The sequence below is a fragment of the Mobula birostris genome, chromosome 7 (genome assembly GCF_030028105.1).
Source record: "Mobula birostris isolate sMobBir1 chromosome 7, sMobBir1.hap1, whole genome shotgun sequence".
In the NCBI taxonomy this organism is placed as follows: Eukaryota; Metazoa; Chordata; class Chondrichthyes; order Myliobatiformes; family Myliobatidae; genus Mobula; species Mobula birostris.
Window position 1 is genome coordinate 157,948,242 of NC_092376.1, and position 22,889 is coordinate 157,971,130.

At 42.9% G+C, this 22,889-nt stretch overlaps 1 protein-coding gene across 3 annotated transcripts; it reads left to right on the forward strand.

Annotated features, from left to right (window-relative positions):
• Nucleotides 1–11,879: 11,879 nt before the first annotated feature.
• uqcrq (ubiquinol-cytochrome c reductase, complex III subunit VII) lies at nucleotides 11,880–15,782 on the forward strand. 3 transcript variants are annotated; one of them, XM_072264508.1, is made up of 4 exons: nucleotides 11,931–11,984; nucleotides 12,915–12,997; nucleotides 14,768–14,945; nucleotides 15,571–15,782. In XM_072264508.1, exons 3-4 carry the CDS (start codon nucleotides 14,792–14,794, stop codon nucleotides 15,663–15,665), a joined length of 249 nt encoding a protein of 82 aa, XP_072120609.1. In that variant the 5' UTR covers nucleotides 11,931–11,984; nucleotides 12,915–12,997; nucleotides 14,768–14,791; the 3' UTR covers nucleotides 15,666–15,782. The 3 variants fall into 3 exon arrangements, with proteins under 3 accessions (XP_072120607.1, XP_072120609.1, XP_072120608.1); XM_072264507.1 differs by having other exon boundaries at nucleotides 12,915–12,971; XM_072264506.1 differs by lacking the exon at nucleotides 12,915–12,997 and having other exon boundaries at nucleotides 11,880–11,984.
• The last annotated feature ends 7,107 nt before the right edge of the window (nucleotides 15,783–22,889 follow it).

Sequence of the window (22,889 nt, forward strand, 5' to 3'; positions counted from 1 at the left end):
CGTATGAGTCGAAGGTCATCGAGCTGCAGCTCCAGTTCTTTAATGCATTCTCTCAGAAGCTGCAGCTCATTGCACCTGGTGCAGATGTGTTTATCCGGGAGACTGGAGGTCCTGCAGACTTCCACAACCCACACGCAGTACAAAACACTGCCCCTGAGCCATTCTCACTACACCACTATGCCCTAATGGATGAAGAATTACAAACAAAAAGACAAATTTCCCAGATTTACCTCACCAAAGCCTCTCTAAAACTGGCACATTCAAAAGAATGGCTGCTCTGCTTGCACATGTTCTTTTTCATTTGCTCTTTATAATAAATACCTTTTGATTGGTCGCTGTCCAATGCAAACTGCTGCAAAGCTCTTAAATCCTGATTGAAAGGTGGCTCTTTCTACACACTTCCTCTTGCAAATTGCCCAACTCGGCCCGATCCTTTTCCATAATTATCTTGAAATTAATGGCATTGTGATCACCAGATGCAACGTATTCCCCTGCACAAATGTCTGTCGCCCACCCAGTCACGTTCTCTTATAGGAAGTCAGATATCGTACTCTCTCATTGGGCCCTCTATGTACTGATTAAGGAAACTTCCCTGAACAGATTTGACAAACTCCATCCCAACTAGTCCTATTTACAGTATGAGTCCCAGTCAATATGCAAAAAGTTAAAATCGCCTTCTATAACCTTGTGTTTCTTGCAACAGTCTGCAATCTCTACAGATTTGTTCCTCTAAATCGTTCAGACTGTTGTGTGGCCTATAATATAGTCCCATTAATGTGGTTATACCTTTCTTGTTCCTCAGTTACACCCATAAAGCCTCACTAGATGTGTTCTCTGGTCTTTCCTGACTAAGCACTTATCACTTTTTCCACAACAAGTAATGCCTACTGTTCCGTTGTCTGAAGCAATGGGTCACTGGAATATTGAGCTGCCAGTCCTGCCCCTTCTGCAACCAAGTCTCACTAATAGCAACAATATCATAATTCTATATGTTGATCAACACCCTGAGCTCATCTGCCTTTCCTAAAACTTGCATTGAAACATATGCAGCTCAGAATATTTGTCACCCCATGGTCGACCATTTGATTTCTGGCTTTGCCTAAGATCTTAACAACATGTCTCCAGAACCTCTCCACTATCTATTCTGGCACCCTGGTTCCCATCCCCATACAACTGCGGTTTAAACCCCACTGTGTGGCAGTAGCAAACTTTTCCAGTTCTCTTTCCTTCCCTCCTTTCTTCTGCAACCCCTGCCCCAGTTCAGGTGCAAACAATCGCTTCTGTACAGGTCCTACCTTCCCTAGAAGAGAGCCCAATGATCCAAAATCCTTATGCCCTCCCTCCTGTGCCATATTCTTAGCCACATGTTAAACTGTATGACCTTCCTCTTTCTGGCCTCACTGGCATGTGACATGAGTAGCAATCCTGAGATTGCATCCCTGATGGTCTTAACCTTTAATTTGGCACCCAACTCACTGAGCTCACTTTGCAGAACCTTGTCACACTACTTACCCATGTCATTGGTACCTACATGGACCACGACCTCTGGCTGCTCACCCTCCCACTTAAGAATGCAGAGGACTCTATCCAATATGTCCCGGATCCTGGCACCCAGGAGGCAACATACCATCTGGGAGTCTCATTCTCGTCCACAGAACCTCCTTTCTGTTCCTCTAACAAATCCTCTATCACCACAAAATAATCTGCAGATGCTGGGGTCAAAGCAACACTCACAACACGCTGGAGGAACTCAGCAGGTCGGGCAGCATCTGTGGAAAAGATTGGTCAATGTTTCGGGCCGGAACCCTTCTGTTGACCGATCTTTTCCACGGATGCTGCCCGACCTGCTGAGTTCCTCCAGCGTGTTGAGTGTTGCTCTATCACCACAGCTTGCCTCTTATTCCCCTTTTTCTGAGTCATAGATCCAGACACAATGCTAGAAACCTGACCACTGATTTCCTCTTGGGGGGGGGGGGGGGGGGGAGGGTCATCTCCACTGCCCCCCCCCCCCCAACACCAACCCCTGCCAACAACATCCAAAGTGGTATACCTGTTTGGTTTTCTGAGGGGAATGGCTACAAGGGTACTCCTCACTGGCTTTTTAACCGGCTTCCCCTTCCTGATGGTCACCCAGTCTCCTGTATCCCGCATCTTGGATGTAACTATCCCTCTATGTCCTTCTTATCACCCCCTCATCTTCCCAAATGATCCAGAGTTCATCCAGTTCTAGCTCCAACTCTCAACATGAAGTGTTAGAAGCAGCAGCTGGATGCACTTCTTGCAGGTGAAGTTGTAGTAACACTGGAGGTCTCCCTAACTTCCCACATCTCTCAAAAGGAGCATTCAACTATCCTGCCTGGCATCCTTACTGTTCTAATTGTGCAAATACGAAGGAAACAAGAAATAAACTGGATAAAAATATCTCTACAGCTGTTAGTGGGGAGTTGAAGCTGTAGGTAGATTTTTTTTTAGGTTTTTTCTTATTGCAGTTAGATCAGTGGGAATGGTAGGCAGGATAGTGGAATGCTCATCTTGTCCCTGGCAATTACACCAGTAAGAAGTGCATCCAGTTGCAGCTTCCTCAAGACTGCTAGGGAACTGGAGATGAACAAACTTCCGATCACTCAGGAGGCTGAGGGGTTTATTTACAGGGTGGATTTTAAACGTAAGATGCAGGACATGGGTAACTTTTTGACTAAAAAGAAGGGGAAAGAGGATTGGTAGCCAAAGCAGGATACCACTGTAAGAAGTTCCCTTGAATAGCAGGAAAACCATTGTTGATACTAGTGAAGGGATGACCTAAATGGAAAGTCAGTGGTCAGGTCTCAGTACAATCTCCCTTTGTGACTCAGAAGGGAAGGTTGGGGAGGGAAGATCTGAGCTGTAGTGATAGGGGATTCAATGGTTAAGAGGAAATGGGCAAGAAGTTCTGTAGGTGAGGAAAAGATTCCCAGATGTTGTGTCCTGGGTCATGGACATCTCGCATGAGTCTGAAGCATTCATAAGTGGGAGGGTGAGCAGCCAGAGGTTGTGGTCCACATTAGTACCGATGACATGGATAGGAAGGCTGACGAGGTACTGCAAAGTGAGTTCAGGAGTTGCATGCTAAGTCAAAGGACAGTTGACTGGAGTACTGTGCAGGCACAACAGAAATGTTCCTGTGCAGGTCCAGTGGAGAGCTTTAAAATCCCAGTCTCTATAAAACTGCCTAGCATTGTCAGTCGTCTTTAGTCAGAGTAGTAAGGCTTTGGTTCAACAAGGCTTCGGCGAGAACAGGAAGAGGCAAGGTAAGAAGGTGAGTTCATTCCTTATTTCTCGAGAGAATAGGTGGTTTATCTACAGAGCCACCGTTCTGTTCCGGATGTCAGATGTGGGACTTTCAGCCTCCCCAGTGGCCACATCTGCACCAGGTGCATTGAGATCCAGCTCCTTAGAGACTGTTAGGGAAATGGATCGGCAGCTCAATGACCCCTGGCTTGTTAGGGAAAGTGAAGCAGTGATAGACAGGAGCTACAGAGAGGTAGTCACCCCAAGGCTACAGGAGACAGATAAATGGGTGACTCTCAGGAGAGGGAAGGGAGAACTGAAGATGGTGGAGAGTACCTCTGTGGCCATCCCCTCATCAATAGTTCATTTTCAGTACTGTTTGGGGGGGGGGGGGGTAGGGTGATCCTACCTGGGGAAGCTTCAGTGGCCGTGCTTCTGGCACTGAGTTTGGCCCTGTGACTCAAAGGTAAGGAACCAAAGTGGATGGCAGCAGTAATAGTCAGTACCAGTCTATAGTCAGGGGGACAGATAGGCGATTCTGTGGATGCAAAAAGGAAACGGTTTCCCTCCCAGATGCTAGGGTCCATGATGTTTCTGAATGTATCCACAATATCCTGAAAAGGAAGGGTGAGCAGCCAGAAGTTGTGGAACATATGGTACCAACTAGAAAAGGAAAGAAGTCCTGAAAGAATTAGAGTTGGGAAGGAAGCTGAGAAGCAGGTCCTCAAGGGTAGTAATCTCAGGATTGTTGCCTGTGCCATGTGACAGTGAGCATAGTAATTGAATGAGGTGGCAGATAAATGTGTTGCTGGAAAATTTGAGTAGGGGGTAGGGATACAGATTTCTGAATCATTGTGACTTTTTCTGGGGCAGGTGGGACCTATACAAAAGGGACAGGTTGCACTTGGATCCTAGGGGGACCAATATTCTTGTGGGCAGATTGACTCGAGCTGTTGGGAGTGATTTAAACTAATATGGCAGGGGAATGGGAGCCAGTATGATAGAATTGAGGATGAACCAGAAGTTTACAAGTAAATGATGTAACATGAATGTAAGTAAGGACAAGCCAATAACTGGGTACAAATGCAGACAGAGTTAAATTGTATCAGAGGCAAAATTAAAAAGGACAAAGTGCACTACTGAAGGTGCTGTATTTAAATGCACATAGCATTTGGAATAAGGTGGCTGAACTTGTAGCGCAATTGGAGATTGGTCGGTATGATGTGGACATCTTTGAGTCATGGCTGAAAGAAGGCCATAGTTGGGAGCCTAACATCAAAGGATATACCTTGTATCGAAAGAACGGGCAGGAAGGTGTAGATGGTGGTGTATCTCTGTTGGTAAGAGATGGAATTACATTTTTAGAAAGAGGTGACATAGGGTCAGAATGTTGAATCTTTGTGGGTGGATTTAAGAACCTGCAAAGGTAAAAATTCCCATTATGGGAATTGTATATAGGCTTCCAAATAGTAGCCAAGATGTGGGGTTGAGATTTCAAAGTGAGTTGGAAAAGGCATGTAATAAGGGTAATGACATAATTGTAATGGGGGAGTTCAATATGCAAGAGGACAGGAAAAATAAGGGTGGCGGATCGCAAGAGGGAATTTGTTGACTGTCTACGAGATGGCTGTTTGGAGCAGCTTGTTCTTGAACCTACTTGGAAGGACCATCTTAGATAAGGTGTGTAATAACACAGATTTTATCAGGGAGCTTGATGTAAAGGAACCCTTAGGAGGCAGTGATCATAAAATGATTAAATTTGTATTGCAATTTGAGAGAAGCATGTGTCGCATGTATTAGCATCACAATGGTATAAAATGAATTTGAGACCTAAAAGGGGAGCTTGCCTAGGTAGATTGGAGGAGGATACTGGTGGGGATGATGGCAGAGCAGAAATGGCTGAAGTTTTCTGGGAATAGTTCATAAGGCGCAGGATAAATATGTCCCACGGAAGATGTTGTTCTCAAATGGCAGGGGTAGGCAACCAGGGCTGCCAAAGAACTTAAGGACTGAATAAAAGCCAAGGAAAGGGCATACAAGGTAGCAAAAGTGAGTGGGAAGTTGGATCATTGGGATGCTTTTAAAATCCAACAAAAGGCAACTGAAAAAGCAATAAGAAGGGAAAAGATGAAATGAGGGCAAACCAGCCAATAATATAAAGCAGTATACCAATTTTTTTCAGTTATATAAAGAGTAAAAGGGAGGTGAGAGTTGATACTGGACCACTGGAAAATGATGCGGGTGAAGTAGTACTTGGGGACAAAGAAATGGCAGATGAACTTAGTGGGTACTGTGGAAGAATTTAAGACTTTGGATATGTAGGGGTTAATCTAATCGCTTGTGAATGCTCTTAGAATTTGGCTAAAAAGTCCTTGCAAGTCTTAGAATCCATTCCTTGCTAAAGTTTAAACAAGAATGCTATGGCACCACATTTACATCATGCTCTTGTTTGTTGAAAATCTCATCCCAAGTTCAAAGTCACACTATTTGTTGAAATCTGGTCCCAAGTTCAGTCAAGCAATGTTATTAAGTGTGTTTAGTCACGTACACTGTGCTTGTATAATGAAGTGGGTCTGTAAGATAAGCAGAGCTCCTAACCACCGCTCTTGGGTGGAAGGAGGCTGTCCATGATTTCATGTAATAAAGTCCTCTAGTCTCCAACAACTGAGTTGGCCTGATCTGTCTGCTGTTCCTGAGATTTTTTCTGCAACAGGTACTTTGCATCTGTCTCCACTGTGCAAGACACTAGCAGTGAGCCAGATGTCCATGACTAGCAGCAGGATTGAGTGCCATTGGTATTACAGAGTAAAAAGGGCTAGGCAAACTGAAAGGTCTTGAGGTGGATAAGTCGCCTGAACCAGATGAACTACATTCCAGAGTTCAGAGGATGCTGAAGAGATAACGGATGCACTGGTCATGCTCTTTCAGGAATCGCTTGATTCTGGTATCTTCCTGGAGGACTGGAAGACTGCAAATGCCTCTTCACTCTTTAAGAAAGGAGGAAGGCAAAAGAAAGCAAATTATAGGCCAGTTAGCCTAACCTCAGTGGTTGAGAAAGCGATGGAGTCTATCATTAAGGATGAGGTTTCAGGGTACTTGGAGACTAATGATAAAATAAGTCAGTCACCATGGTTTATGTACAGGGAAATCTTGCCTGACAAATCTGTTAGACTTTGAGGAAATAACAAGCAGGGTGAACAAAGGAGAGGCAGTGTATGTCATTTACTTGAATTTTCAAGAAGGCATTTGATAAGGTGCCACACATAAAACTGCTTAAGATAAAATCCTATGGCATTGCAGGAAAGGTACTGGCATGGATAGAGGAATAGCTGACAGGAGGCAGTGAGTGGGAAGAAAAGGGGCCTTGTCGGGTTGGCTGCCAGTGACTAGTGGTGTTCCTCAGGGGTCAGTACTGGGAGTGCTACTTTTCACATTGTTTGTCAATGATTTGGATAATGGAATTGATGGCTTTGTGGCAAAGTTTGCAGATGATAGAAAGGTAGGTGGAGGTGTATGTAGTGCTGAGGAAGCAATACATTTGCAGCAAGACTTGGACAAATTGGCAGAATGGGAATGCAGTGTTGGGAAATGCATGATGCATTTTGGTAGAAGGAACAATAGTATGGACAATTATCTAAATAGGGAGAAGGTTCAAACTTCAGAAGTGCAGAAGGAATTGGGAGTCCTCATGCAAGACTCCCAGAAGGTTAATTTTCAGGTTGAGTCTGTGGTAAAGAAGGTAAATGCAATGTTAGCATTTATCTCAAGGGGAATAGAATATAAAAGCAAGGAGAATGCTGAGGTTTTATAAAACACTAGTCAGGCTGCACTTGGAATATTGCCAAAATTTTGGGCTCCATATCTCAAAGGATGTGTTATCATTGGAGAGTGTCTTGAGGTTCATGATGATTCTGGGAATGAAGGGGTTAACATGAGCATTTGGCAGCTTTGGGCCTGTACTTACTAGAATTTAGATGAATGCTGGGGGGATTTCATTGAAACCTCCTGAATGTTGAAAGGACTAGATAGGGTGGATGTGGAGAGGATGTTTCCTATTCTGGAGGTATCCAGAACACAAAATTAAGGGGCAACCTTTTGGAACAGAAGTGGAACTATCCTTGACACCTGGAACTTCCACCATACTGCTAGTGTCTTCTGCCATGAAGACAGATGCAAAATATCTATTCAGTTCTTCTGCCACTTCCTTGCCCTCCCACCACCATTACTACCTCTCCAGTGTCATTTTCGAGCAGTCTGATATCCACTCTCACCTCCTTTACACTTTAAGTATCCTCTTTAATATTATTGGCTAGCTTACATTCATTTTCTATCTGTACCCTCTTAATGACTTTTTAGTTGCCTTCTCTTGATTTTAAAAGCTTCCCAATCCTCTAACTTCCCACTAAGTTTTGCACTCATATGCTCTCTTTGGCTTTTATGTTGGCTTTGACTTCCCTAGTTAGCCACAGTTGTCATCTTTCCTTTAGAATGATTTCCTCTTTGGGAGATGATATAATATATTCTGTGCCTTTCAAATTGCTTTCAGAAATTCCAGACATTGCTGCTCTGCTGTCATCCCTGCCAGTGTTCTTTTCCAATCAGTTCTGGACAACTTCTCTCTCGTGCCTCTGTAGTTCCCTTACTACACTGTAATACTGATGCATCTGACTTTAGCTTTTCCTTCTCAAATTTCAGGGTGAATTCGATCATATGTTCGCTTGTCCTAAAGGGTTCTTTTACCTTTGTGTTGCTAATCAATTCTGGTTTATTCACAATACCTAATCCAGATAACTGATCCTCTAGTAGGCTCCACAACAAGCTGCTCTTTTTTAATAAGTGCCATCTCATAGGCACTCTAGAAATTCTCCCTCCTGTAATCCAGCACCAAACTGATATTCCCAATCTACCTGCATATTGGAGTCCCCTATGACTGTTGTAACATTACCCTTTTGACATACATTTTCTATCTTTCATTGCAATTTGTAGGCCACATCCTTGTACTGTTTGGGGGGGACTGTATACAATGCCCATCATTGTCTCTTTACCCTTGCAGTTCCTTAGCTCTATCCACAATTATTCCACATCTTTCTGCCCAAATAAAAACCTGCTTACATTAACCCTATCTGTACCCCTCAATCTTGTACACCTCTTATCAAATCACCCCCCATTTTCCCATGTTTAGAATAAAGTCCAAACCTAGTCAACTTTTCCTTATAATTCTGGGCAATGTCCATAAATTTTATCTGTACTCTTTCAATCTTATTAATATCTTCCCTGTAGTTAGGTGACAAACTGTCTTGTACAACTTAAACATAACATCCCAACTCCTATAGAGAATACTTTATTCTATGGGCTGAAGGCCAATGCACAAAAAGAACTCTTTACTGCGTATTACCTGTGCCACTTTCAAGGAATAAGCCGAGAAAATCAATGCAATAAATTTCCTGAAGCATAAGGGTTGCACTTTACAATTTTGAAATATTCGGGTAACTAGTTTGGATTATAGGCAATAGTTAATCTTTGTGCTACAGGACTACTTGTGATAGAAAGGAAATTGGGCTATCCCTTGTAATGTTGATGTATGACAGCCAATAAGAGTTGGAATACCCCAGGCCAGTCATACTTCCTTAAAGAAGCAATTTATTCTGGAGTTCTGTGCCTTTTGGTCATAGAAGTGAACAGTGGGGAAGATGTGATAATGACTTGGGTTTAGAATTTGACTCTGTCTGCCCAGTGGGCTCCAACCCAAACCTGCCAGTTCCCTCAAAGCCTAACAGTTATCAGGCCACATTTTAACTGATATGTTAAAATATATCATCAGTTTTAATATATCAGTTATATATATCTGATATAATTTATACATGTCAAATGTACACACAGTGGCCTGTGGATGAGTTGGTGTACAGGCAGCCATTATAAGTGCCAGGTGGTTTTATTCCTGACGTGGCAGAGACCTGGTCGGCCTCAATTTCTTTGCACCTATTTCTACCTCCCATCATGGTGTACCCAGCACTCTTGGGTTCCTGTTGATCTACACTCTGCCTCGTTCATTTTTTTTTCTTTTTTTTGGCATATGTGTGTGCACGTGTGCGATGTTAGTAGGACGATGTCTTTTTTTCATGCCTTTACAAGGTGCCGAGAGAGAGACTGTGTGGTGCGCCACTCCTCACACAGACATTTCACAGTATTTTTCCCTTTTTATTTTACGAGGTCGAGTTGCAATCTCGATACTCAACCCGGCCCGGATGGAAAGCGTACTTGGGAGCGGACCTGACTGGGTTCGAACATGGGAACCTCCGTTCCAGAGTCTGGCACGGATGTCATTACGCCACCAGCCGGCCCCTGCCTTGTTCATTTTCATCCGTCATGATGCACAGCAACATCCCCTAGGGCAGTGATTCTCAACTGTTTTTTTGGCCACGGCCCCCTTAGGAGCTCTTCTCAGGTTCCAGGGCCCCCCTTTCAAACAGGAATACAACACGAACAGCTAGACAGAAAATCAATTATTACTAATAAACACTTTTCACAACCTACCTTAACATATAATATATCCAAACCCATACTTTAAAGTTACTAGGCTAAAAAAGGCCTAGCAAGACACGCTGATCTTCGGAGAATGAAGTATGGCGATAATAGATGCATGAACCCCTGATTGAATATGTTGACCTGGTGCAGTCTGATTCGTGACTGACTCTGAAGTGAGGCTGTGTGGGAGGAGCTTAAGCAATGAATTTATCAGGTGCGCTGAACTCAAATGGTGTGTTGGAAAGATAATATAAATAGGAGGGAAACTATTGACTCCAATGAAGGTTGCTGCTTGGATATTTCATTGCTTCAGTTACCAGGGCCCCCATAAACCCTTGGGGCTCCCCATCTCACAGTTTTCAGTTGGTGGGCCCTTCAAATGTGCCAGGGCCCCCCACTGAGAATGGCTGCCCTAGGGCAGTGGTTCCCAACCTCCGGACCGTGGACCAATACCGGGCTGCGAAGCATGCGGGGTGCAGCAGTGGCCGGGACACAGCCAGCGCATCTTTAAGAAAAAAGCCAAAAATAAATAAGCTAATTAATTAGGTGCCGCCCAGCACTTAAGTGTTGGCCCAGATCAGAGGTGATTCCCAATTGCGTAGAGGAAGTGAAATCAGCAAATGCCTCTGATCTGGGCCAACATTTACATGCCGGGTGGCACCCAATTAATTAACTTGTTTATTTTGGTTTTTTTTTTCTTAAAGATGTGCTGGGTGCGTCCCGGCTACCGCTGCACACCTGCATGCTTCGCGGCCCGGAGGTTGGGGACCACTGCCCTATGGCACTCTTACGATGGCCCGTTCCACATTTTTGGAATAGAGAGAAAGATTTTTTTTAATTATAGGAGGGGTAATCCTCCCTGGAGGGGGGAGAAGTTGGCGCGACGGCAGCATGCGCAGCCTCGCAGGTGATGAATATCTGTTATCTGTCAAGTAGGGGACTGTGCACAATTCTGATTTGATGGAGACAGATGTGAGAGTACGGAGGAACATCTGGAAAACTTCTGAAATGCCCACTGTGCTGCCGCTGCTACTGTGTGGTAACCGGAATCTTCGGAGCTGAAGGCCCCGAAATCCTCGGCTTTGCGTGTTTCAGCGGCCGGGGCGAGATCGAAGGCGCTCGGCAGAGGATGGCGCTCGGAAGGCTGTATTGAAGAGGCTGGTTGGAGGCTCGAAGTTTTCGGACAGACGGACTCAGTGTCAGCAACTCGGCAAGTTGACGGTGCCTGGAGGTTTATGGCAGGGAGTTTCTCCCTTTTGCCGCCTGCTATCGGGGACTCAGGAGTTGATCGACTCGGGATTTCGAGACTTTTTTTTACTGTGCCCATGATCTGTTCATCAAATTATGGTATTGCTTTGCACTGCTGTAACTATATGTTATAGTTATGTGGTTCTGTCAGTGTTAGTTTGTCCTGTTTTCTGTGATATCACTCCAGAGAAACATTGTATCATTTCTTAATGCATGTATGCATTTCTAAGTGACAATAAAAGAGGACTGAGTGTTCTCATAATCTAAATCTAATCCTGAATGCATTTTGGTAGATCGCCTTAAACCGGCCCACCAAGAGTTCGACGTGACCATGAGGGTGTCAACACACTTTTGGACGAGCCTCTGACCATGGAACACAGGACCCAAGCCGGGTGTCTCGTCCAAGTTCCAGACAGACTCTCAATGCCGGTTTTGGTGAATTTATTTTGGGGGGAGAGTATTGTAAGGGGTGGAAACATATGTATAATTCACAACCACCGACTTTAAGCTGGGGTTCATTTTAAAAGGCTGGTTTGACATGAAGACGTAATGACGTGAATTTTATTTCCCCTTTACGTTCTGCGTTTGGTTGACAATAAAGGAGTTGGTTAGAGTTACCCTTGAACTTACGAAAACCTACATTAGATTTACAGCACCAGCAGATTTTTAAAAAATCTCCACCCACGAGCGATCTCAAATTCTTGGAATATGATGTTAGGACCCTGCCTGCAGTAATTCACACTTCGGTACTGTACCTCATTCAGGAAACACGGAGCAGATGACACTGTCTCCAACAGTGCGTCTCCGTCCCGGGTCCCTTTCGTGCGCGCTGACGTCAGACGTACCCTGCCTGCTGGTGACGCAGTCGTCAGGGCGGAGTCAGAGCTGGGCCTCTCCGTCACCGAGGCGCCGCCATTTGAGGTCAGAATCAAGGAGACGGGAAGGTGAGAACGGGAGGGTGGCTGCGTGCGAGCGAGCGGATGAGGTACCATCAGTGGGAGTCGGGCGAGTGTCCGCTTTTCCTGAATGATGGAAGAAGTTTGTATCTTGATCTTCGGGGCTCAACAATGAGCATGTCACGGCGCCCGGCGCGGGAGGCCGTATCGCAGGTTCTGGGCTCGGCTGCAGCTTTCGGACCACTCCACGAATTACACTGAAATTTAGGTCACCTTAGTGTTTCATTTTGTTTTTGTTTTAGTTGTTACTTGATGTGTCTTCAAGCTATTTTAGTTGACAAATTCAGCTTGAGGTAAAGCCCTGTCCGATTGATAATGTTTATGTTGACAGGTTTGTGCAAGCAGTTTTGTTGGGTCACTGAGTCCATGCACGGTGGTCGCCAGTTTCAAATACCATCTACTTCTAATAGGCAACAATAGGTAGTTTCTTTGCGTATCAATCTTAACCGATGTTTTGATTTCTTAGTAAATAACAATTATGGTTCAAATTAGCGCAATCAAAATACTAAATGTGAAACATGCGACTTTGGCAGCACAGCAATTCAATTAAAAATGAGTTTCGACGTCATCCATCCAGTACAATTGTTGCGATTCTGCAGACCTTCATTTCTGGAAACATCAAATCAAATTCATTCTAAATCTGTCTGTAAAGACTTGATCCCTAAGTTCAGTCACAAACAAGAGAAAATCTGCAGATGCTGGAAATCCAAGCAACACACACAAAATGCTGGAGGAACTCAGCAGGCCAGGCAGCATCTACAGTGGCATGCAAAAGTTTGGGCACCCTGGTCAAAATTTCTGTTACTGTAAATAGCTAAGTGAGTAAAAGGTGAACTGATTTCCAAAAGGCATAAAGTTAAAAGTGACACCTTTCTTTAATATTTTAAGCAAGAAAACTTTTATTTCCATCTTTTACAGTTTCAAAATAACGAAAAAGGGAAAGGGCCCGAAGCAAAGGTTTGGGCACCCTGCGTGGTCAGTACTTAGTAACACCCCCTTTGGCAAGTATCGCAGCTTGTAAATGCTTTTTGTAGCCAGCTAAGAGTCTTTCAGTTCTTGTTTGGGGGATTTTTGCCCATTCTTCCTTGCCAAAGGCTTCTAGTTCTGTGAGATTCTTGGGCCATCTTGCATGCACTGCTCTTTTGCGGTCTATTCACAGATTCTCGATGATGTTTAGGTCAGGGGACTGTGAGGGCCATGGCAAAACCTTCAGCTTGCGCCTCTTAAGCTAGTCCATCGTGGATTTTTAGGTTCATTATCCTGTTGCAGAAGCCATCCTCTTTTCATCTTCGTCTTTTTTACAGACAGTGTGATGTTTGCTTCCAGAATTTGCTGGTATTTAATTGAATTCATTCTTTCCTCTTCCAGTAAATGTTCCCCGTGCCACTGGCTGCAACACAAGCCCAAAGCATGATCGATCCACGCCCGTGGTTAACAGTTGGAGAGGGGTTCTTTTCATGAAATTCTGTAGCCTTTTTTCTCCAAACATATTTTTGCTCATTGCGGCCAAAAAGTTCTACTCAAAAGGTTCAAAGGGACATCTGAACAAGCCTGATGCATTGTGGAAACAATTCCTGTGGACTAATGAAGTTAAAATAGAGCTTTTTGACCTCTTACTGCACTGCACTTTCTCTGTAACTGTAACACTAATTCTGTACTCTTTTTTTCCTCTTTCAGTTAACTGTTTGGATCGCTTGCATACAAAAATCTTTTCATTGTATCTTGGTACATGTGACAATAAAACAGTTACCAAATGACTGGCAGGGTCAATAAAGTGCGTGTGTGAAAGAATAGGAAAGAGGAAATAAGTGAGGGAATGGGATTGCTCAGAAGTGCAAGGACTCAATGGTCTAAATGGTTTCCTGTGTCATAATGAAATATCGTGAAATAATCGACTGATCATGAAGTAGGAATTCCCATTGATTGGTAGGAATGTAGTACTTTGTCAAGAAGATTTTGGAAACAGCATTGAATCATTTCCTCTGTCCACCTGACCATGTCTTGCTGAGATACTTTTTTTTTGTCATGTGAACAAAATGGCTTAACCACAGGAGCTGACCTGTTGTAATTAAGACTACAATGATGGAGTAAGCCTACTACTGATAACTGACATTGGTTTGCTTATTATGCCAATGGATTTGGAGGGTTTTGCAGAGTATTGGTGACAGCTCTCGCACTGAGGTGCATGAACTCTATATTTTACAAATGGAAAGCAGGGCAGGGATCACTAGTAGTAGATTTGTGCTGGGTTTGGAGTCTTCATCTTCTTTCAGTGGCCAGAGGTGGTGCTGGCACACTGAGGGCAATGTTGACTTTAACTTTTGATGACTGCCACATCTCATCTCATTTTTGAGATGAGAGGTGTGACATTTCCCAGATTCTTGTGAACCTTTACTGTCTGATACGGAAGAGGATTGTGGCTGTGGAGCTTGGTGGGTTGGTAGAGGACTCCTTTTGAATGTTAACTATGGCAATTCACATTCTTGTGTTCGTGTTTTTCTTAGACATAAAAATTCAGTGCATCAAGTCTTTATTGGCTCTGCATTTCCATCAAAGCATGTTTCAAAATGTAACCTAAATGCATAGACATGGATTTGTTACTATTTTATTTGAAGAGATCACAGTATTATATGTCAAGATTTTATGAATGGCCAATGTGATATTTGCTTAGGATGCACTGTAATATTTAGCTTTTGACTGTTTATATAATATTGGAGTTGTAGATTTTATTCCTGAGCAATTCAATATGTTTTTCTGTCTGTTTTCCCGAGGACTTTGGATTTGATTTCTACAGAATGGGTCGTCACTTTGGAAATTTGGCCAAGGTGCGACATATCATTACCTATACCATCTCTCCCTTTGAACAAAGGGCGTTTGCGAATTACTTAATCAAAGGCATCCCAAATACATGGAGACGATTCAGAGGCCAGGTTTTCCGTGTTGTTCCTCGTAAGTACAAGTGTTTACGCTACCAATTTCTATAATGAAACAGAATTTTAAAATCCTCTGATCTCGACAAATTAGACAAGTTGCAAGTCACAGATGGTGTAGGCAAGCAACTATTTTGTGTGATCCTGTGCTCTTTTAAATTGAAACATACATAAAGTTAAGATAAAATGTCAGTGAATTAGTGTAGCTGCCACTTTATGTAATTTACCAATTAAATAAAATATACTAATATACTTTGTATACTAATTTTTAGACAGTTAGCCTGCATACCCTGTCACAATATTGGTAAATAGAATTCACATACATAATAAACATACCTGTTTTTTATCTTGTGTTTTTGCTTAACAGCATAAAAATATAAAGTAAATGTGCATTGATTAGGCATGTTTGGGTTTTGAGATTACAATGGTTAATGGTTTGGGAGTGTGGTTTCTACTTTGATTTCATAAGTTTAATTCCAAGCATTAGTTAGAATGTTGCATGGATCAAAGAGAGATCAAATTGAGTTTGTTACAATTTTGTTAAGTGTAGTATGTGTTTTCTGTTGGAATTGAACACGTTGATCATCTTGATGAAAAAGGAATATTGTTGATCTGAATTGAATTGTATTATTTTTTCCCTCCAGCATTTGTGGCGTCGTACCTCATTTACACTTGGGGCAACCGTGAACATGAATTGTCAATGAAAAAGAACCCAGCTGACTATGCCAATGACAGTTAAATACCAATTTCAAGAGAACTTCTATTTTGCAAAAAGTATTTCCAATCAGCAAGTTCACCTGCTTTCTTGTGGAGAAAACTGTCCTGTCTATTGAAAATAAAGTATTTATTATGTACAGCCTGTGTGAACTCACTGCTAAACATTATGTAATTAATAAGTTGTGAATTGAATTGTTTTATCAAGAAAATGACAAGAATATTAACGGAATACTTAGTCGACTTGTACTTAGGCCACAAAGTGCACTCTATCAGGAGAAGGCTGGAGAATGAGGTTGAGAAGGAGATGGATCAGCCATGAGGAAATGCGCAATGGGCTGAAAGGCCTAATTCTCCTATGTCTTACGGTCTTTACAGTAGAAAGGTTCAAAAGTTAATGCAAGATGTTTGATCTTTAAAGCATCATTTGTCCGGCAGAATACTATTTTAACAGTGGAGTTCATGTGATCTCAGACTCGTTTGTGACTACTAGGTGAATGCACCACTTATTGAAGCAAAATTCCACAGTTTAGCGATCTTTCTGATATGTTTGGGAATGGCCTTTTTTTCTCATTTAGAGACAAATGTCCATTATTAGCGACCATTTGATGTAAGGCTGTTTCGTCTAAGAATAAGTTAGAGCAAGTTAGGTCTTTATTCTTTGGAGTGAAGAAGGTTGAGGGGGGGACTTGATAGAGGTATTTAAAATTATGAAGGGGATGGATAGAGTTGACGTGGATAGGCTTTTTCCATTGAGTGGGGGAGATTCAAACAAGAGGACATGAGTTGAGAGTTAAAGGGCAAAAGTTTAGGGGTAACGTGAGGGGGAACTTCTTTACTCAGAGTGGTAGCTGTGTGGAACGAGCTCCCAGCAGAAGTGGTTGAGGCAGGTTCGATGTTGTCATTTAAAGTTAAATTGGATAGATACATGGAAAGGAATGGAGGGTTAGTGCTGAGTGCAGGTCGGTGGGACTAGGTGAGAGTAAGAGTTCGGCATGGACTAGAAGGGCCGAGATGGCATATTTTCCTGCTGTAATGGTTATATGGTTAATAGGTGATTTGGTGAAATTAAGAATGCAAATAGAACAAGACAATAAATAGCAGCATTGAAGTGAAGAGGTACTAATAGATGATCGACTAAGTAGTAAAGAAATAAGCAAAATAAGGTTTTAATACTCACTTTTCACATAGCTACAACCTGGAAGGAGACCACTTAAGCCTTGTGCTATTCCGATTCTCAGGCTACGTCCACACTAGACTGGATAAATCCATAACCGAAGCTATTTCTCTTCATTTTGACCCTCTGTCCACACTGAAATGGTGTTTTCCTCCCCCGAAAATGGAGCTTTTCTAAAACACTCTCCAGAGTGTTTAAATCTGAAAAGGCCGGTTGGGCGTTGTAGTGTGTACAGGGTAACTGGCTAATTTTAAAAACCGCTGTCATGACATGCCAGAACAGATGGTGGCGGCAGTGCAGCATTTCATTGTTTTCTTGAACGCAACCTCCAACATCACAACAATATCTGACAATAGATGTGTAACAGCCTAATGTAACATTGTATGGAAATACAAGATAACACTGATGGAGACATGTTTTATACATTTAACAAGGTGCTTTACAGTATTAATGTATTGCTTGTGCAACCATTCAATAGATGTAATTGTCACTTTTGCCCAGTAACTCATTTTATTGCACATGTTAAATACAGCAAAATAATATACAAAGACATGGCAAAAGTAAAGGCAAACAAATGAGGTAACAGCAAATTTCACTTTTGCCCAGTAGCAAGCCTTATTGCCTTTAGTTGTAGCTGTCATCCCTTTCATCGGTGAAGAGACTATGGCTGTAGGAAATGTTTTTGAACAAACGCGCACCAAGTCTTTGGCAATTTCCTTTTGAGTTTTTCTAGTCTGTAACTGGCCACGCACCAAGTATACCGTTTCCTCTTTGCTTGTTTTCTGTATGTCCTGCGCATGCCCAGTAGGAGGAGATTCACCCAAATACCCGTTTTGATGTCAGTGGAGGTATTTTTAAACATGCCTGGCGTGGACGCCTATTGTTTTTATGTGAAACCAGCGTTTTGAAAATTATCCGGTCTAGTGTGGACGTAGCTTCAGAGCAGTTCAGCTTGGTCTGACTACTTCCAAACTTTCCTTTTTAGTTACCTATTCATTTCTCTTTTTTGAATTTTCCAATTGATTCTGCCTCCTTTAGTAGAACTGCATCCAGACCTCAGTCATTTTTGCCTTGTGAATGATAGAAATGCCTTGGCATATCAGGAGATGAGTCATTAAGGGATATTCAACATCAGATCTACTCATGCAATTTAAAGTGCTGGTCGAATTGCATTTCTGATTGGGGTGATGCTACTATCCACCTTCCCCCACCCCCCCCAACCCCCAAAGAGATTGATCAGTGGGGGCTGATCAATGGTAATGCCTTTAGATATCAAATACATGTGATTAAACTCAAAGATGGTAGTTTTGTCTGGCATTTTTATAGTATGAAAGCTACTTGTTGGAGAGTTAACCATGGGCACCCACATAGACCCCAGCTGTGCCTGTCCTTTTGTTGGCTACATAGCACAGTCCATGTTCCAAGCCTTCCCAGTAATGCTCTCCAATCCTTCCTCTGCTACACTGACAACTGCATTGGTGTTGCTTCATGCATCCACGCTAAGCTCGTCAATTTCATCGACTTTGCCTTCCACCCTGTCCTTAAATTCACTTGGTCCATTTCTGATATTCCTCCCTCTTCTTTCTTGGTCTCTCTCCATCTCTGGAGACAAACTGTTGACCAACATCTTTTATAAACCTTATCGATTCGCGGTTATCTTGACTATACCCCTTCCCGACCTGTAAAAATGCTATACCCTTTTCTCAGTTCCTTCATCTCTGCTGCATCTGTTCCCAAGATGACCTCCTTTGAAGAACGGGTTTTCCTTTCCTCAACTATTGATGCTGCCCTTGCCCATTTCTTGAACATTTGCACTGACTCTATCTTCTTGCTATCTTAACAATGATAGGAGTTCCTCTTGCCCTTATCTACTATTCCCATGAGCCTCTACATCCAAAACATCATTTTCCTGTAACTTCTGCTATCTGCAAAGAGATCCCAGCACCAAATGTATCTTTACTTCACCCCCTCTCTGGTTTCTACAGCGATCTCTCCCTCCATGATTCCCCTGTTCATTTGTCCTTCCCAGCACTTATCCCTGCAATTGGCCAAAGTGCTACATATGCCCATTCACCTCCCTCAGCTCCATTCAGGGTTCCAGTCTTTCCGAGTGAGGCAACACTTCACCTGTAAATCTGCTGGGGTTGTGTATTGCGTCTGGAGCTCCCAATGTGGCCTATTCTACGTTGGTGAGACCCGTAATAAATTGGGGGACCACTTTGTTTAGGACATTTGCTCCACTGACCAAAAGAGGAACTTCCCATTGGCCAATCATTTTAATTCTGGTTCCCATTCCCATTTCAAAATCTCAGTCCATGGCCTCTTGTGCCATGATGAGGCCACCCTTGGGGTAGAGGAGCAACATCTTGTATTTCATCTGGGTAGCCTCCAAACTAATGACATAAGTATTGATTTCTCCTTGTTAAAAAAAAGTCCTCCCCCTCCCCTCTTCTATTCTGCGCACTGGCCTCTTGCCTCTTCTCACCTACCAATCACCCTCGGACCCCTCCTTCCCTTTCTCCTATGGTCCACACTCCTCTCCTATCAAATTCCTTCCTCTCCAACCCTTTACCTTTCCTACTCAACTGGATTCACATATCACCTCCTCTCACCTTTTATTTTGGAGTTTTTCCCCTTCTTTCCAGTCCTGAAGAAGGGTCTTGGTCTGAAACGTTGACTTGTTTATTCATTTCCATTGATGCTGCCTGACCTGCTGAGTTAGACCATAAGACATAGGAGCAGAATTAGGCCATCTGGCCGATGGAGTCTGCTCTGCCATTCAATCATGGCTGATCCTTTTTTTCCCTCCGCCTCAACCCCGGTTCCTGGCCTTCTCACTGTAACTTTTGATGCTATGTCCAATCAAGAACCTATCAATCTCTGCCTTAAATACACCCAACGACCTGGCCTCCACAGTTGCACGTGGCAACAAATTCCACAAATTCACCACCCTTGGCCTGAAGAAATCTCCACATCTTTGTTTTGAAAGGTGCCCCCTATCCTGAGGCTATGCCCTTTTGTCCTAGACTCTCTCACCATGGGAAACATCCATTCCACATCTACTCTTTCTAGGCCTTTCAACATTCGAAAGGTTTCAATGAGATCCCCCCTCATCCTTCTGAATTCGGGGTGGGGGGGATCGCCTCATTCGAGCGAGTACAGATCCAGAGCCATGAAACGTTCCTCGTATGATATCCTTTTCATTCCTGGAATCATCCTTGTGAGCTGCCTTTGAACCCTCTCCAATGCCAGCACATCTTTTCTAAGATGAGGGGCCCAAAACTGTTCACAATTTTCAAGGCGAGGCCTCACCAGTGCCTTATAAAGCCCTAGCGTTACATCCTTGCTCTTGTATTGAGATCCTCCAGCATTTTGAGCGTGTTGCTTTGAATTTCCAGCATCTGCTGAATTTCTTGTATTTATGATTTGTTACTTATTAGCCTGCCTCCAAATGTGTTACTGCAGGCAGAGATGAAGTTCTTCATTTGCTGAGTTGTGAAGGAAATTAACACTGCTATAATCTCTACTGAACATGTGGAAAGACAATTGTTGCTAAAATATCTAAAGAGATGGTTGAGGCTAAGCTGCAGCTCTGAGAAATTTCTGGAGTTATCAGCCATGGCTAGTATGATTGATCTTCAATGATCAATTTGGAGTTTAGCAGGCTTGTGTAATATTTGAATAGTCATGCATCCTAAATAGAATTTCATTTTCCATATTTTGCAAGCTGAACGATTATGGATCCCACAACAGTCAGAGCAGGATTTTGCAAATGCTGTGTGAACTTAAGAGTGCCATAGCAATTGAGTCTAATTTTAAGATCAATGCTACTAAAGTTGTAATCTAAAAGGAAATAAAGCCAATACAGTATTAGGAGAGTAGGAAGAGCAAAACTTGGATTATGTTATCAGAAAAATTGAAAGATCAATGCATGTGTCAATGATTATCACCAAATATATATGGATTGCAATTTAAGACATCATAAAATAATAAGCAAGTGATTGGGCAAAGGTAATGGTTATATTAAAGTCCATAATTCAAACTGATGTTGGTAATTCCACGTAGTAATATCAGAGTTTGCAAGACACATTTTCTGCTATGTATTAAAGTTCCAAAAAGAATGAGAGAAAGGGATTGGAGTGTAAGTATCAGCTGTGGTGTGAAATTTGATGCTATGGCCTTTAGAAGCTGGACATTTCCTGACTATGAAATATTGCCAGTTTTAGTCTTGGTTTGTCCTGTGTCTCTGTGATATCTTTCTGGAGGAACATTGTATCATTTTTTAAAGCATGCATTTCTAAATGACAATAAACGAGGACTGAGTGTCCTCATAATCTAATCTAATCTAACATCCTTCATATATATAGAAACATAGAAAACCTACAGCACGATACAGGCCCAGCTGTGCCAAACATGTCCTTACCTTAGAAATTACCTAGGGTTACCCATAGTCCTCTATCTTTTGAAGCTCCATGTACCTATCCAGAAGTCCCTTAAAAGATCCTATTGTATCCGCCTCCACCACTGTCGCTGGCAGCCCGTTCCACGCACTCACCACTCTCTGAGTAAAAAACTTACCCCTGACATCTCTTCTGAACCCACTTCCAAGATTCTTAAAATTGTGCCCTCTCGTGCTAGCCATTTCAGCCCCGGGAAAAAGCCTCTGACTATCCACACCATCAATGCCTCTCATCATATTATAAACATTTATCAGGTCACTTCTCATCCTCCGTCGCTCCAAGGAGAAAAGGCTGAGTTCACTCAACCTGTTCTCATAAGGCATGTTCCCCAATCCAGGTAACATATTTGTAAATCTCCTCTGCACCATTTCTATGGTTTCCATTTCCTTCCTGTAATGAGGCAACCAGTACTGAGCACAGTATTCCAAGTGGGGTCTGACCAGGGTCCTATATAGCTGCAATATTACCTCTCGGCTCCTAAGCTCAATCCCACGATTGATGAAGGCCACTGGTGACCGACCTCCATGCAGAATATGACCCGTCTACAACTGTCCTTTGCCTTCTCTGGGCAAGCCAGTTCTGTATCCACAAAGCAATGTCCCCTTGAATCCCATGCCGCCTTACTTTCTCAATAAGACTTGCATGGGGTGCCTATCAAATGCCTTGCAGAAATCCATATACACCACATCTACTGCTCTACCTTCATCAATGTGTTTAGTCACATCCTCAAAAAATTCAACCAGGCTCATCAGGCACAACCTGCCTTTGACAAAGCCATGTTGACTATTCCTAATCATATTATGTCTCTCCAAATGTTCATAAATCCTGCCTCTCAGGATCTTCTCCATCAACTTATTGAAGTAAGACTCACTGGTCTGTAATTTCCTGGGCTATCTCTACCCCCTTTCTTGATTAAGGAAACAATATCCACAACATTCCAATCCCCCGGAACCTCCCCCATCCCCATTGATGATGCAAAGATCATCGCCAGAGGCTCAGCACTGTAAACTGGGGTACACCTCATCCAGTCCCGGTGACATATCCAACTTGATGCTTTCCAATAGCCCCAGCACATCTTCTTTCTTAATATCTACATGCTCAAGCTTTTCAGTCTGCTGTAAGTCATCCCTACACCGCCAAGATCCTTTTCCATAGTGAATACTGAAGCAAAGTATTCATTAACTACCTCTGCTATCTCCTCCGGTTCCATACACATTTTTCCACTGTCACACTTGATTGGTCCTATTCTCTCACATCTTATCCTCTTGCTTTTCACATACTTGTAGAATGCCTTAGGGTTGGGTCTTTATTCTTTGGAATGTAGAAGGTTGAGGGGGGACTTGATAGAGGTATTTAAAATTATGAGGGGGATAGATAGAGTTGACGTGGATAGGCCTTTTCCATTGCGAGTGGGGGAGATTCAAACAAGAGGACATGATTTGAGAGTTAAAGGGCAAAAGTTTAGGGGTAATATGAGGGGGAACTTCTTTACTCAGAGAGTGGTAGCTGTGTGGAATGAGCTTCCAGCAGAAGTGGTTGAGGCAGGTTCGATGTTGTCATTTAAAGTTAAATTGGACAGCTATATGGACAGGAAAGGAATAGAGAGTTATGG